This window comes from Priapulus caudatus, unplaced genomic scaffold, assembly GCF_000485595.1.
Source record: "Priapulus caudatus unplaced genomic scaffold, Priapulus_caudatus-5.0.1 Scaffold6, whole genome shotgun sequence".
In the NCBI taxonomy this organism is placed as follows: Eukaryota; Metazoa; Priapulida; class Priapulimorpha; order Priapulimorphida; family Priapulidae; genus Priapulus; species Priapulus caudatus.
This window is the reverse complement of record NW_014577067.1, coordinates 1005704-1022051: the sequence shown is the minus strand read 5'-3', so window position 1 is coordinate 1022051 and position 16348 is coordinate 1005704. Positions and strand designations below refer to the sequence as shown.

Below are 16348 nucleotides of genomic sequence, written 5' to 3'. Positions count from 1 at the left end.
TCTACCCGTGTAGCCCTTCACTCCGTGACAGGAACATGTGTAGTTCTACCCGTGTAGCCCTTCACTCCGTGACAGTAACATGTGTAGTTCTACCCATGTAGCCCTTCACTCCGTGACAGGAACATGTGTAGTTCTACCCATGTAGCCCTTCACTCCGTGACAGGAACATGTGTAGCTTCACTCCGTGACAGGAACATGTGTAGTTCTACCCATGTAGCCCTTCACTCCGTGACAGGAACATGTGTAGTTCTACCCATGTAGCCCTTCACTCTGTGACAGGAACATGTGTAGCTTCAATCCGTGACAGTAACGTGTGTAGTTCTACCCATGTAGCCCTTCACTCCGTGACAGGAACATGTGTAGCTTCACTCCGTGACAGTAACGTGTGTAGTTCTACCCATGTAGCCCCAACTACCATGTAGTTCTGTGTCCCCGTAGACCATCCAGACTAGTAGGAAATGTAAGATTTGAGATTTGTCATCAGCAATGTAAGTTTAGTATTCGCGTAGCAAACGATAGATCATATATCAGCTACAACATTGCAAAAACCAAATTGTTGATAGATCTGTTGCAGGCATTCAAACAGAGGTGGTCATATGTAGAGTGAAATTCAGCATTCAACCTAAAAAGCGGTTAAACATTGCAGTTGCTTGTATTGCCGCCCATCATTTATCCTGCATAAAAACCAAGTTGACTTACTCGGTTTCCCCGCACCTTTTAGCGCTAGTGAAATTCATATACATCATATCCTGTTGGTTATATTTACATTGTATAGTCAATGCGAATTTACTTAACTTAGTACAAACAGTGGAGGAGACAAAGCATATTTAACTACCCTTGAGTAGCTAATCCTAAAAATAGCAGAGTACAATGATAGAAGCAGCATTCACAAGTTTCTTGTAGCACCCATATTTTTAGGCTCGGGTTTTTAACTATTTTTTGTCTCGAGTTTGACTACCGATATGAATTCTAACTGTATTATTAAGCTACCACCGCTTTAGAATAGATTGGTATAACTTGCCTGGCTAAAATCTAATGATTTGTTTTATAATCATGTTGAAAGAGGCATTTTCGTTTGCTGTGCAGAAAACTCGATACCAAATTTCCCCCTTTTTTGTACTGGTACTGTAACGAAAATGGATAACATTTCACGAGTTTACCAGAATTTTAACAGGCTCGAAGAGCGTGAGTGTTTATTATATGCAATGATTTTTGCTCTGTTGTAAATCACGGTCCAGCAAGTGTAGCAGAATTTTCACAAGCTCGAATAGCGTGAGCGTTTATGATCTGTGATGCTTTTCGCTCTATTTTAAATCACGGTCCAGCGAGTGTCACAGAATTTTAACAGGCTTACATAGCATGAGCGTTTATGATGTGTGACGCTTTTCGCTCTATTTTAAATGAAGGTCCGGTGAGTTTAACATAATTTTAACAGTCCCAATGAGCTTGAGCGTTTATTGTATGCGTCGTTTTTTGCTCCATTTTAAATCACGCTAGTTGCATCTGTATCCCGCAGGTGGAGTCGACCAATGTGATACTGAAGGAGAGTGGAGTGCAGCTGCAGCTGCAAGTCGTTGACACGCCTGGCTTCGGTGATGCCGTCGACAACAGCAATTGGTGAGTAAACCCCCCTGAAATGAACCCCCCACCCCACACACACACACACACACAGCAGCCCACCTACCTAGAAGCCTGGGATGTCGGAGATGGAATGAGAGATGACATTTATTTAAATAAATATAGTTATAATGTATGTGTTAGAAAATAAATTAAATTTTTGTCTAAATTGGCAGCGAGTTCTGGAAAAGAGTGAAGCGTAAAGGAAAACTCGGGGGGGAAAACCATCTGTTCTAGTCATAATCGAAGAACAGTGGAATATAACCACTCGACCACTTGTGCCGGTCAATTGCCCACATTTGTGGCAACATGGCCCTCACACACACCCCCCTCCCCTCCTACCCATCCACCCCCCTACCCATCCACTCCCCACCACCACCAAAATAAGTTGGCTGCACCCCGAATTTATATAGATAGAAATATCTTTATATTTTTACTTGCCTCAAAATATAGATATCTCTCTAATGAAATCGAGTAATGTAAGAGATATCTCTGTATAAAGTGACTTGGTACGCTACTAGAGTCTCACTAGTTACACCTGCAAACTGAAGCCTTGAAGCGTGAACCTGTAAACTAACCTCTCTCATGTGCGCCTCGCAGCTGGCAGACGATCATCGACTACATCGAGCAGAGATACGAGGAGTACCTGAACGGCGAGTCACGCGTTAACCGCAAGACGATGCCAGACGCACGTGTCCACTGCTGCCTCTACTTCATCAGTCCCAACGGACACGGGCAAGTCTGCGCTGAGAAATTCCCCACTCCCACCTCTCACGACCCTGGTGGTTTCGAGAAGCAGTTTAATATGGTTGCCCCTCTAAACTGCATACATGTGCTGCCATCTATACAATGTCAGATATTTATCAGACTTAGTCCAGGTCCATTCACAGTGACCAGCTATAAAGTTACATATCTACTGGACAGCTAATTCTGTTGGGCAGCTAGTGAATTGATAGGAGATCAATCTACAAATAGCGAGGGTGGTGGTAACCGACGTGTGACGTTGTGCGGCAGGTTGAAACCTCTGGACATCGAATTCATGAAGAAGCTGCACGACAAGGTGAACATCATTCCAGTCATCGCGAAAGCTGACACGATGACGCCAGAGGAGTGCACCAGCTTTAAGAAGACAGTAAGTAGTGTGCCACGTAATAACAACAGCAACATGCGTGAGCTTAGGTAATGCAAATAATAACATTGAAGCCTAATGAGAGTGCTAGGGCGATAGCTTCTAGTGAATATGTGTACACATCATGCGAGGAACTTGCCGTAGAATAGGTGAGCTGGGAATAGTAGTCGCATAATCTGTGTATGAAGTGTGATATCAAGGATACATAAAATTATGCTGAACATAGTTTATATACTCGTGCTGATATGGTTTATACTATAAGATTGTTCATAACTTAGATCTTAGAGTATTCAGTGAAAGATTACTAACTAACATTTAAAAAAAAAAGATTAATTCTCTGTAATCTAATTGATTTAATTTACCATGTTTATCTGGTAAGGTGGAAACCCCAATGAATTGAGTATTTTTTAAATGATTTGGATATGATATATTGGGGCGTCCTGAAGGATGACCTAGTTGAGTAATTGGATATGAGATATAAGGAGTGTATTTCATTCAATTCTTGAATTTTGACTATTTCAGATCTTAAATGAGATTGCTCAACACAAAATTAAAATCTACGACTTCCCAGACATAGAGGATGAAGAGGAGAACAAGACCAACAAATCGCTCAAGGTGATCAGTCTCTACTGTGTAATAAGGAATACAATTGTCTTCCTAACCACTGTTTTCAGTATTCAGGGAAACTGTAATATATGCTCTAGGTTTTCCAACACTAGCACTCAGTTTTAAGTATCCAATGTTTAAAAATGGCCAAAAGTCATAAATATTTATTTTCAAGTAAAATTTTACGTTACTTGAAATATAATATGGTGCCATTAGGGAATAACTGTTGGTGTATATGAGTTCGTTCCTTACATATGTAAGAGAGTCAAGAGTGCATTATAAAACTGCCGTCATTGTTTACCAAGTTTAGTCTTGCTAACCCACAGTTATTCCAACCACAGACGATTTCCCAAACATAACCCAGTGCATGAATCACTCTATTGTGAGATGAAATTATTATCGATGTTACACATTTTGTCAGAAACCATCTCAGTCTGTTGGCAATTTCACCACATGCAATTGCAAATGACGTTTAGAAAATCTTCCCGTTTTGATGGTTTGTGAATCTTGTAACTCAAGCCATTTTGGCCAACAGAAATTCCTCCTCAAATGGATTTGTCGAGCAATTGTGCACTATTGAAGTCATTTATCTTGCATGAGGGATCGGTTTTACTTTGAGCCTGTTGTTACTTTCCAGAATTGGTTGTGAATGGCAGATCAGCAATAAAACGTGTGATTTTTATCTCTCATTTTCTCTCTCTACAGGAGCGAGTGCCATTTGCCGTCGTTGGCAGCAATACAGTAATAGAGGTCTCTGGCAAGAAGGTGCGGGGTCGACGGTATCCGTGGGGAATTGTCGAAGGTATGCTGATGATAATCTATTCCTTGCTTTTAGCTCCTAGTTTTGCAGCCTGTGTCGGCCGGCAGCAGGCTAGTTGTCTGTTTTACCTACTGCAATCCAGTGACAATCCAAGCAACTTTTCAGCTTGGCCATGGCAACAATATCAGATGTCATAACTGCTGCTAACAGGATAATATACTTGTACTCATAAAAAAAATTTAAAATAAAATAAAATAAAATGAATTTTAAAATAAGGTATCGCGTTCATCCTCGACGCATATTTCGTCGTAATCGACGGTCGTCCACCGTTCCCGTCTCAGCCGTGTTACGCCGTCCATTTTAACCTCCCTCCCCTCTCTTCCTTCCTCCCTCTGCAGTTGAGAACATGGAGCACTGTGATTTCATTCCTCTGCGAAACATGCTCGTGCGTACGCACATGATGGACCTCAAGGACGTCACCAACAATGTCCACTACGAGAACTTCCGCTGCCGAAAGCTCGTCGGCATCACGTCCGACGGAAAGTCGGGCAAGATTCCCAACAAGTGAGTGCTGGTCGCGGCGCGCGCTCGACGTGGTAAATGAGCCGGGGGAGAATCTGTCCGTGCTTTCACATCTTGGTGGGACTAGCGTGTACACCTAGTGCTGGTCTAGGCCTCTCTCTCTCTCTCTCTGATATGTCACGGTATACATTGGGTTTAACGAGGAATGCAAAATCACCATCTCAAAAGTTATGGGAGAAACTGATTTTGATTTAGTTAAAAAAATTATGAATTGATTGAGCATTTCTGTTGTTGTTTAATTTAAACGCGAGTGTCATTGAATTAAGGTCAAGAGGGGGCATTGATCCTTGTGTGACCTGAAGGTTTGGATCGTCTGTATGGAATGCAGATCCACTACAATACTGATATATGACTACACCGTGTATATTCGACTAGCTACTTATGTAATGCCATGAACGTATAAAGTTAGTAAGATCGGTTTTTCATAGTGATGTTGATACCTATATTGTTTCCTAATCGGGCGTATTTGCATTGCAGAAGTCCGATGATGCAGATCGCTGAAGAGAAGAAGGACCGGCTAGACAAGATGAAGAAGACCGAGCAACAGATGGAGCAAGTGTTTGAAATGAAGGTCAAGGAAAAGATGCTGCAGCTGAGGGATTCAGAGGCAGACGTACGTGATGTATAGTCGCTCAAAGTTAGGAATGTTTCTTTTATCTAATATCTGACCTTGGGCTATGTTTCAGACCGTGGGTGGTGTGTGGTGAGGGGCTTATTGAGCGCAGATGAAGTTGTTGAAGAGTAATCAGTCATTAGACTGATCCAGAGTAAAAAGCGAGATTATTTTTTCCATGTGCTTACAATCACTGACAGTGTTGCTGCTGCTTGGCCTTCCCACTCGGCCTCAGGCTCACCTCCACAAATGCAGTGCTGGCGGCCAGCATAGACTTTAACGAGTGTCTCTGAGCAGTCACCAGTTTGTGACGCGAAGCTTTGCTCGCTTGCAGTTGCAGAAGCGACACGAGCAGATGAAGAAGTCGCTGGAGCAGCAGGAGAAGGAGCTGGAGGAGAAGAGAAGGCAGTTCGAAAACGAGAAGTCGATATTCGAGTCGACGCAGATCGACAGCCGCACCAAGTCCCTGGAGGCTGGCTCCAAGGAGTAAGTAATCGTCTGTGGCTCGCTCGAACGACGATGGGGTCGAATCTGCGTCTCTTTGCCCTATCTCCTACGACAGCAGTCTCTTTACACACGCTTTACTAATACGGACGACTCGTGCACGTCTCAGCATCAATGCGTTTATTCTCAGCCGTGTTTGACTGGTGCTCTTTAAGCCTGGGATGCACCATGCGAATTTATTCGCACGTCCGTAGCGATCATATCCGCAGCGAAAATATTCACACTCGCATGCGATAATTGAGCAGACACACCATGCGAATTTATTCGCACGTCCGCAGCGTACACACTACACGCGATCTACTGGCGCCACACGGCTCCACCATGGCTCCAACAGTCATGTGGTCACGTGATTAGCATACTGATCAATGATTCGCTGCATTATAACAATCGGCCATTATTCGCACTAGACTGGTACCCATCCCTTCTCACAAGCTCGATATAGGCCTATATCGAGCTTGTGAGAAGGGACGGGTACCAGTCTATATTCGCACGTCCGCAGCGAAAATATCAAACATGTTTGATCGCTGCGAATTTCGGTGCGGATGAAATTTGCAGCGAAATTTGCCCGCGCTTGACCGGACACACCATGCGAGTTTCACTGCGATTTTGCAATCGCTACGGACGTGCGAATAAATTTGCATGGTGTGTCTCCCGCTTTAGATGGGGCTTCATGTGGTGCCTTTAGAAGTTCTACCACACTTCAACTGCTACTATCAGACGCTAGCGGTTGTAAATAATGGGTGGATGGGGGTTTTTGTGGTTAGTTTGCGAGATCCGTGGAAGAACCATAAATCATTACCACGAAGTTCGAATCAGATCATCCCAATCCTTTCATTGGTCTCTGAAGCGTGTAGAGCAGCAGTATGACTTCTTCGTTGGGAAATTGCTAACCTCGGGGGGTGTGCCGATCGAGCCGGCAACAATTCATCGGCGTTTTGTACGATTTTGTAGGGATGGTAGGAGGTTGAAAGGTCGCAAACGTTTGGAAAGGTATGGCAGTCGTGCTGCGTAGCCCGCTCGTCCGTTGCTCTGTGTTCTCTGACTGCGCCTGCCAAATTATATCATTGCGCTAACTATGAATATCTTCAAAAATGCGGCCCAAACTTGATTTCGGGGGAAAATTCAGAATTTCGTTCTGATCTAATACATAGAAACGAATTTAACTTGGTTTCTCTTTGGAAAATACAGCAACTTTTTTCACATGAACATGGGGCGTTTACACGAATTCTCAGGATACAAAGATCGCCGGAAGTAGTATTGAGAAGATTATACGAGGGCTATTACTGTACAAACAGAAATTGCGTTGATGAAGGCATTTAAGATCTATGAACAAACATCAGGCACAGTCTATGTGCTTGGATGGTGGTTGGGCGTGTGTGTGTCTTCTTTTTTAGATAAACTTACGTGCGTAGCTTGATTCGGGATGATCATATATCATCTCACAAAGAACATTATGTCGCCTATTGTCCGCTAAGGTGCAATGATTCTTCGTGTATTTTATGCAGTGTGTCTGTGTTCGTCATTTTTTAATATGTGTTTTTCTCTAAGTTGTGCCACGTATTTTAGTGTGGGTTTTCAATGTACCGCAAGCTGTGATTGTAATTAATATTTCCCCACTTTTGTCCGTGTACAGGAATGCCCGCAATGGCAAATATTCGACTTGGGGTGGTCACTCTGGTCCTGGTCGGTAGGTGTCACCACTTGGAAGAAATCTGCTGCTAGGGCTCGTGAAAGGGGTTTTCTGTTTTTCGAGCATCACACGCAGCACGCGCATGATGTATCAAATTCTGCCAGCCCTCACGCAGTTGTTCTTACTATGGACTACCAGGCAAAGAGCATGGAGTGAAGCACTGGCATTCCTTCATTAGAAGCCCCTTTCACACCTGATTTCTACTCTGATCTATCGCTTCGCTGTTTGTCAACATTCGTCTCATTTCTGTTTTCTGTGATTTGTTATAGGCTGGTGGCCACACGGTGGTGTTCGATTCAAAATATGCGTATTTCTCTTTACAGGGCGATTTAACTGTAACCGTTGTGACAACGTATTTTTTGCATTAATAATATTATCTTATTAACTTCATTTATTCATTTTCGTAATTTATTTGAAAATTGAATTCATTTAAACGCATTCAGTTACATTTAATCCACTGATATTTTTTACTTGGTTTTCGTTTTTATTTTTTCATGGTTTTTATAAGATGTATCAATTTTTTCTCATTTTCTTCTTTGTGTTGTTCTTGATTTTTTGCCTGTACTATTCCTCAATCACTAACAATCGAACTTCATTGATATATTACTTCACTTTTCTAGACTGCAACCGACTGGATTCCTCAGCCTGGACCCAGTTCCACAGTTGTGGATTAACTCTTAACTCTGTGTTAAATTCCTTAACTCTGAGTTAAAAGTTAATCCACGTCTGTGAAACCGGGTCCTGAAGATTAGCAGATCTACTGTTTTACTGACTGATGTGTGCAGATATTTTCAGACTATATTTCAAGAGCTATTCTTCAATTCATTGCATCGATCCTTGACAATCTGCATGATGCTATGCATGATGCTACTAATACTCGTCTTGTTAATTGTAGGGTGATATCTAGACAGATTATACTTTGACTACATTAACGGGAAGTTATAAATGAGTGCAGCTAGTTGTGAGACATAGGATATTCAAGTACAACTTGCAGCAGGGGTTAGGGAATGAGGGGTAATAGAGACATGAGAGGAGAGGTCACACTTAACAGTTGAGTTCGGTGCATCTAGTAAATCTTTCTGCATTCGAGACATTACATTGGGGAGAACAGAGTGGTGACATAGCCTAGGAGAGAGTCACAGTAGCCGAGGGTTGTAACAGGCAGGGAATGTAAATGTATAATATATTAAAAAATAGTAATTGCAGAAACATGGATCTAGTTATCTGGGAATGTCGCGTGTCTAGCTGTAGCTGTAGTCATTGTTAATAATTGACTCACGTTACATAATATTATTAGGCACCCGAGAGAATATCTGAGATTGAAATATAATCCCTAGTAAATAGATATATAGTACGGGTATAGGAGTAAAGTAGTTGGGAATAGAGAAAGGTGTAGCTGCATGTTGTATTTGTCTACAAGCTGTCTGCGTGTGCTGTATTGTGTCTACAGTCAATCGTTGATGTCTCAGCAGCTAAGTATGTCTCTCCCACGCCGCACCCCGACCGTGTAATGCTGCATGGCTTCTTGTTTCGTTTCAGAAGCCTCGAGGGCAAGAAAAAGGATAAGAAGAAGGGCTTCTTTTAACTCTTCCATCGCCCCGGTGACGATGTGCTAGCGACTGCGCTTTTCGCGTCTATGTATATCAGACAAGCAGGTCACCCGTGCTTGTTTACTGTTTACCTGTAATGGAGTATGTGTGTGCGTCAGTGTGCGTACGTGCGTGCGTACGTGCGTGTGTGTGATTGTGTGCACACGTGCATGCGTGTGTGCGAATATGTGCGTAAATGTGGTGAGGCAGAGATACTCATGTGCTAGAGTGGGTGAGTACGGGCAATAGTTGAAGTCATATCATTTTATAATCTGCTTGTTGAGGGAGCATTCCGTGGTGGGGTGGGGGAAAGGGGTCTAGATATAGGGGAACACAAAGCACGCATTCCATTGCAGGTTGGCCGTATGCAAGTGTTGGTGTACCTGCGTTTCTGCCTGCGCATTAGTATACTGCAAAAGCATGGCTATCATTTTTGCCGACGTTCGTATGATTTGTTTTCGTTTATGGCTGAGTGGCAAGTTTTGAGTTTCAGCATGGATCAAGTCGATGATAGATCACATTCTGTTATTTGCTCAGCGTATAGTGCGCGTTTGTGTATCTTCCAGCCATTCCGTGTATGCTATTTTTTGATTTCGGTCCTCACATTGTCGTATCCATTTCGCTTCTTTGTAGGAAGGTGTCGATTTTTGGAACGATGAAGAAACTGAAACAGTAAGGCCAGCCAGGCAGCAGATATGCCTCTCTAGCTGCCAGGTAACACTTGGCGCTGTCATACAGGCTCTTACTCTACTGCGGTGACCTAACCAACGAACCACACTGTTAAGTACTGCCAACGTAGTTTCTGCTCTTTGTGTATATATACTTTTTCCTAATACGTTCTCGCCGATGACAGGGCGCGTGGGTTCAGTGATCGAAACTACCCATATGCTGCACCCGTCATCGCATAAACCCTGCTTCTCTCGTTTTCGGTAAATAGTCGTAACGATAGTGTAGTGGCGAGTGAGGTTTGTGGGGTAGGTCACCTAAGGAGAGCATTTGTAGAGTGGAAGTTGCATGACATATTGAGCTGAGAGCTGGAAGTTTGAATTAATCGGAAGATAGAGAAATAGCGAGAGAGCATGCTTCCTTCTTTCTCTGCCCCATGCAGAATGAATGCCGGTTATATAAGAGCCACACCGAGCAGACAGTAGAACTTCAGACCAGCAGTAATGCTGGCGTCTGTCGGCTGTGGATTGTACATAGTGGTGATGGCTTCCATTCTTTGCTCTGGTTGTTCCAAAGAACCATTCATTGTTATTTCGTTTTTAACAGATACACCCTACCCTGCTGGCTTTTTAAACAAAAATTTGTGTACGTTCGTGATATCGAGTCTTGTAATCGAATTCTTTGGAACAACCAGCGTACTTCACTTGGGCTCAGTATTTAGATGTAGACCACAATTGCACCGAGCTCTCACTCTCTGCTGTAAATATAGGCTGGTTAACAAACTAACAGATGTATCGTGGCGCCATCTAGCTTACTTGCGTGAGAACACATTCTAAAATCGTCTACGTATGATTGTCTCATCGGCCCCTCTACTCACATCTGTTGGTCCTCAGCATTGTATGTACGAACGCACGTGTCCAGCACGGAACCGCCACATTTTGACGTCTACGTAGCGTAGAACGTCAACTTTAGAGAGTTTTAACAGCTGCATGTGACTGACTTTGATTGATACGCACGCTGCTCAGAGATGTGCTGTGGTTTTAGTTTCCGTGCTTCAAAGCGCGGCGTGGTTGCGGGAGTGAATGTGACAGATTTACGTGCTGGACGCGTGCGTTACTCGCAGTGATGGGTGCATTAATTAGCGTGGAATTCGGAAATTGGCGAGAAAACTGAATGGAATTTGATCGGTGCTTTTGCATTTATACTTGATTACAAGCGAGCAGACGTCGGCGCTTAGTTATAGACGCGCGTTACTGCTTTCTTTCATGAACGTCGCTGTACGTGTTTTCGACCAAGAGTCTAGTTGATGCGTTCTTAACATAAGTTAATTTGTTGTCATGTTTCCTTCTCGTCAGTGTGTATAATCAATTTTTGGCAATATGTATGGTATGATCAGTGTTTTTTTGCTATTTAAGTGAACGTTTTTTTGTATTTATTTCCCATTGACGGTAATTGTAGGCAGACGTGAGTTCACTGATTATAAGATGTAGTTAGCAGTATTAATCACAACCAACATTGCACTGCATGCCAATTCATTGATGTTCCTGTCGCGTGCCGCGGGAATGTAGGTAGTGTCCCTCACAGCATGTTCCTGTGTGTGCACGGCCCCTTCCCCACTAGTTTTAAGCAAATTGCTTTGCGAATCGGTTTCATCTAATCGGTCTGCTTCGCTGGAGTGTTCGGCTTTTCTCATTCATTTACTTCTCCCGTGAATTTTCGCCCACAAGCAGTCCCGCTATGACGCGTTCGAGCAATCGGTTGTTGTGCGGGCGTGGGCGGAAGCTATGAGCTTGTTATCACTGCCTGTTGCCGTGATACGTTGTTCGCTATGGACACGCCACCTGCTGGCCAAACACAAGCCAATTCCGGGAGAGACACATATCCTCTAGTGCCAACGCTGTGCCGGTCGCCGAAAGAGAACACCGCAGGACGCAAGCATTCGATTCGCCGATGATTTGGCGTGAGGAGGGTGCGCATTCTGCTCTTCTTCCCTCGCGCGTGTTTCAACGATTCATTTCTTCAGATGTACGTGTGATTATCCATTCCTAGTGCTTATCAACGCTAGGCTGTAGTAGTTGTAGGAGTAGTGATAGTAGTAGGAGGATAAGAGTGCAATACGATTTGCTCTTTTTTAAACACCCCGGAGATGCCGCTGTTTTCTATGTACTGTACATTGCTGCGTCGTTGCATACGGCTGCCTGCAAAGATGCACACGGCCGGCGCTTGCACGCCCCGTGAAACTTCAATTAGCTTCGAATTTGGGATGAGGAGCGGATGCTGCGTGGATGTAAGACTAATGTTCTCCACGAGCGTGTATACCAGCGCTATCTCTCTCAGAATTCCGGGTGCCCCGATGAGACACGCATTAGAGTCATTGCGGTGCTTTTGTGTAACCATTCACCTGACAGAGCATGCCTGCTGTGTACACGCGCATTGGTTTCACTGCACGGGTTTCTGAGTTGACGTATCTGTCTGGGGTCCATCGACAGTTTAGCCAATTAGCGTTGCGATGGTGGCGTTCTAAAAAATCTCCAAGCGCCTGTGGTTATCTCGCCCAGACACCTAGGTCAATTCTGATATATAAAGATGGCGTTATGTAACCGTGCGTGTCAGTTTACGGAATGGTTTTCAATCCAGTAAAGCCATTTGTGTTTCACTTGGTGTTCTATATTCGTGAGAATGAAATGCGCAATTGCGTCCTCCGGATAAGATGTAATGTGTCCGGGCTTTCGAGCCCTATCGTTATATTATATATGCATTCGTTCTGGAAATTCCTTTATCCATTGAATATGTGTGAAAGATTTCGTCTGTCGATCATCGTCGTCTTGTAAATTCTAGTTCGAATGCTCGCCGTCACGACAAGTTTTTAGATTATTGTTTATATGTAGACTCGATATGTTTGACATGTGTAAAATAGCAGATGTTGTGCGTGTGTCTTCTTTATGCGGTTCTTTCTTCCTTTTACTCGTCATGTATGCTGTTGTTGACAAACTAGTTCCTATTACGCTAACATCTATTGCGTCCGTACGCGAAATATCCGACGGCAGTTTTCTGGAAATCCCATTTCGTGTGATGACGGAGAGTGCTGCCGTGACACTTAACAGACAGCGTAATGCCTAATTAAGCATGGCGTTGCTAATTGTCATTCCAGTCGCGCGCGATTCTGAGCTCTTTTGTTGCGTCGTCATCAGAACGAGAGAATGTCATCTTTGCGGAACAGACTTGAATCGCCGTGCTTAAATTGTTGTTATCGGTTTAGTGTTTGCATTACTACTTACGAGGCGAACATTGAGGGGCCATCAGTGCCAGGGTCAGGAAGAGTTCAAATTAAATGCATTAAAATAAATACGGAATCTGTAACCGTTGATAATAAAAGCCGAGTTCTATCTTAAATGCTTTCTGTATGCATTAAGTATAATAACAGTAATGTTAATAAACTGTTTGTAAGATACCAATGTGTTTGCTTTTATTTTACTGTGTTTACTTTCCGAAAATATAGTATTAATTTAATTAGAAAGAGTTAACATGTTCTCTGTTTTACTTGCTAAAGCTTGTTAAACCTGATTGGTTTTTTAACGCCTGTTTTCGTGGTAACTCGAATGCTAGCCACACACAAAATGCAATAAAAACACCTACAATTAAGATATTTAATTTCTTCAATTTCTTCGTTCTATGTTGAAGATGCACAACTATGGAGACTATGGGGAAGTTATGAACGCCGGACTATTTTACAGAGATCTCTGCCTTTTGTTATGTTCCCCTCAATCGCTGACCTCCTCCACCTCTCCTACATTTTTCATCACACAACTATCATCCACCCCTTCCTTCACTCTTCACCTTTTCTGCGCCACTCCCCCTGCCCTCCTCTCCTCCTGTCCCCATTCTCCTCCTCTTCCTCCCCCACCTCAATTTCTTTCTTCACGTGACTACTTCGCGATTAATATGCTCATTCATTATATTTAATTTTCTTTCTTTATTTTTCTATTAATCAAATTGATTTATTAATATAAAATAGGCCTAATTCAAGAAAATTTCTCGTAGCAGATACTGGGCATGCTCATGCTGTAACATTACATACAATTACATGTACATTACATGTAATTATTACATACAAACTACGTCCCTACAATACACACCTGACTATCTGCTATCGTGTCAGCGCAGGGAACGTCATTGTTAAATCATGGGCTTACAATATATAGCTGTACAATATAGATTTAACACGAGTACAATATGGGTTAATATAGGATAACCAATATGATTCTATTACCGCGTTCACACGGTCATTGTTTGACTCGAGCCAAATGGGCTAAATTTGGCTCGGGCCGGTTTGAGTCGGAGCGTTCACACGTACGCAAGTGAATACTGTCTGTCAAATTCAAATTCAAATTCAAATAAATTTTATTGCACAATTCAAATATCTCACAGATTAGGCTCGGGCCAAAAACGTCCGTGTGAACGCGCCTATATTTATCATACTGACGTCATGCTCCCCTACCGGACATGCACACGGGTCTCTGTGATGGTTTGTGAGCAATACTACCGTACCGTGGCGCCACCTGCGATCTCCTCGGCAAATTAAGCCATTATTGGTGACAGCACGAATCTATACTTCAGTATTGTGACGTGCATATCGCCGAATGGAGACATTATGCCCGAAAGTGCGCTGCCTCCGCTGCCATTAGGACCACCCTGACAGCGTAATGGGGAAATCACATTCCACGTCGCTGACCGCGGTTATCAGAACGAGCGAAAAACCGACAGCTTCGATGTGACGTGAACAAGCCGCAATATCTCCGTTACACTAGGGGAGATGGGGAAGAGCGGCCAGTTCCCAGATTTAATGTAGAAACAAACAATTTACCAGTTCCCGGTTTAAAATCGCAATTTCGTCTTTCCCGCATCCCGGTTGACTTATATTCCCGAATCCGGAAAAATTGTATCTGGTATTTCCCGGTTCCCAGATAATTAAACTGGGCCAATCCAGCGTCCCGCAAATAACCGCCTACCCCCTTCTGATAGCCTCACTCCCCTGCAACAGGGTGCATGGGAGATCTTAGAGTAATTGCTTCATTGATATACAACACGCATACTACCAGATATGTTTATTTCACGTAATAGCGTAACCGATAACTCCCGTCAATTTGTTTTGTGAGGTCGCAGGTGAAAGTGAATTCATTGAGGTATTGAAATGGCGTGCGCGCGTGCGTGTGTGCGTGTATGCGCGTGCGTGCGTGTTTACGCGTGCGTGCGTGCGTGCGTATGTATCTTCTCCCGCTAGCAAACAAACATTGATCAGCCAGAGAGACCCGCAATGGTTTCTCACGCACATATTACTCGTATTGATTGGTGCTGTCAGGTCGGCGTTCAGAGATCCGCACGGCCCCTGATCATAAGTGGAGCTGTTAGCGGTTGCTGCTCCTGCTGCTGTTGTTGTTGTTGTTGCTGCTGCTGCTGCTGCATGCCTGTTGTTGTTGTTGTTGTTGTTATTGTTGCTACTGCTGCTGCTGCTGCTGTGCTGCTGCTGCCTGCTGCTGCTGCTGCTGCTGCTGCTGCTCCTACTACTACTACTACTGCTGCTGCTTCTGCTGCTGCTACTACTACTGGCTACAACAACAACAACAACAACAACAACAAACAACAACAACAACAACAACAACAACAAAACTACTACAACTACTACTACTACTACTACTACGTACTACTACTATACTACTACTACTACTACTACTACTACTACTATACTACTACTACTTACTACTACAACTATACTACTACTACTACTGCTGCTCTGCTTGCTGGCTGCTGTGCTGACTGCTGCTGCTCTACTACTATACTACTACTACTACTACTACTACTACTACTACTACTACTTACTACTACTATACTACTACTACTTCTTCTTTTCTTTTTTCTCACTGAGTACTACTGCCTGCTGCTGCTTGCTACTACTTACTGCTGACTACTGCTGATACTGCTGTCTCTCTGTTGTTGTTGTTTGCTGCTGCTGCTACTACTACTACGGCTGTGTCCTGTTCCTGCCTCCGTAGTAGCAGCTGCTACTAGAGATTACTACTACTACTACAGCTGCTGCTGTTGCTACTACTACTACTACTACTACTACTACTACTACTACTACTACTGACTACTACTACTACTTCTACTTCTATTCCGCCGCTACAAGTGGCTGCTTGTTGTTGTTGTTGTCGCCCGCTGCTGCTGGCCGCCGCTAGCTGCTGCTAGTGCGCGCTGCATGCTGCTGCTGGCATAAATATAAGGAAGAACCTGCCTGTTCCCTACCAGTGTAGGGCCTGGGCAGTGGCGCTGCCTGCAGCTGCTGCTACTTATACTGGCGTGTGCTTGTGCGTCTTTACGTAGAGCGCGTGCTCTATCTCCCCCTACCGCAGTGCAAGAACTGCTGCTGCTGTTACCACTGCTGCGTGTGCATGTGCACCTGTGCATAGAGAGGGCCTGCTCTCTCTCTCTCTCTCTCTCTCTCTCTCTCTCTCTCTCTCTCTCTCTCTCTCTCTCTCTCTGTCTCGCTCACTCTCTCTCTACCCGTGTAGGATCTGGCCTGAAACTGCGTTGTGAC

General features: G+C 43.8%; 1 protein-coding gene across 13 annotated transcripts in view; it reads left to right on the top strand.

Annotated features, from left to right (window-relative positions):
* LOC106805262 (septin-7-like) overlaps positions 1 to 13207 on the top strand; it is a 135558-nt gene extending 122351 nt beyond the window's left edge. For 10 of the 13 annotated variants that reach the window (XM_014806864.1, XM_014806812.1, XM_014806820.1 and 7 more), the window contains 10 exons: positions 1517 to 1617; positions 2218 to 2352; positions 2632 to 2749; positions 3269 to 3361; positions 4058 to 4154; positions 4511 to 4676; positions 5172 to 5307; positions 5642 to 5793; positions 7445 to 7498; positions 9041 to 13207. In XM_014806864.1, coding sequence (XP_014662350.1) covers positions 1517 to 1617; positions 2218 to 2352; positions 2632 to 2749; positions 3269 to 3361; positions 4058 to 4154; positions 4511 to 4676; positions 5172 to 5307; positions 5642 to 5793; positions 7445 to 7498; positions 9041 to 9086 — 1098 coding nt within the window. In that variant the 3' untranslated portion in view covers positions 9087 to 13207. The remainder of the gene's footprint in view (positions 1 to 1516; positions 1618 to 2217; positions 2353 to 2631; positions 2750 to 3268; positions 3362 to 4057; positions 4155 to 4510; positions 4677 to 5171; positions 5308 to 5641; positions 5794 to 7444; positions 7499 to 9040) is intronic. The other 3 variants (XM_014806803.1, XM_014806849.1, XM_014806834.1) reach the window with 3 other exon arrangements.
* Positions 13208 to 16348: the final 3141 nt, after the last annotated feature.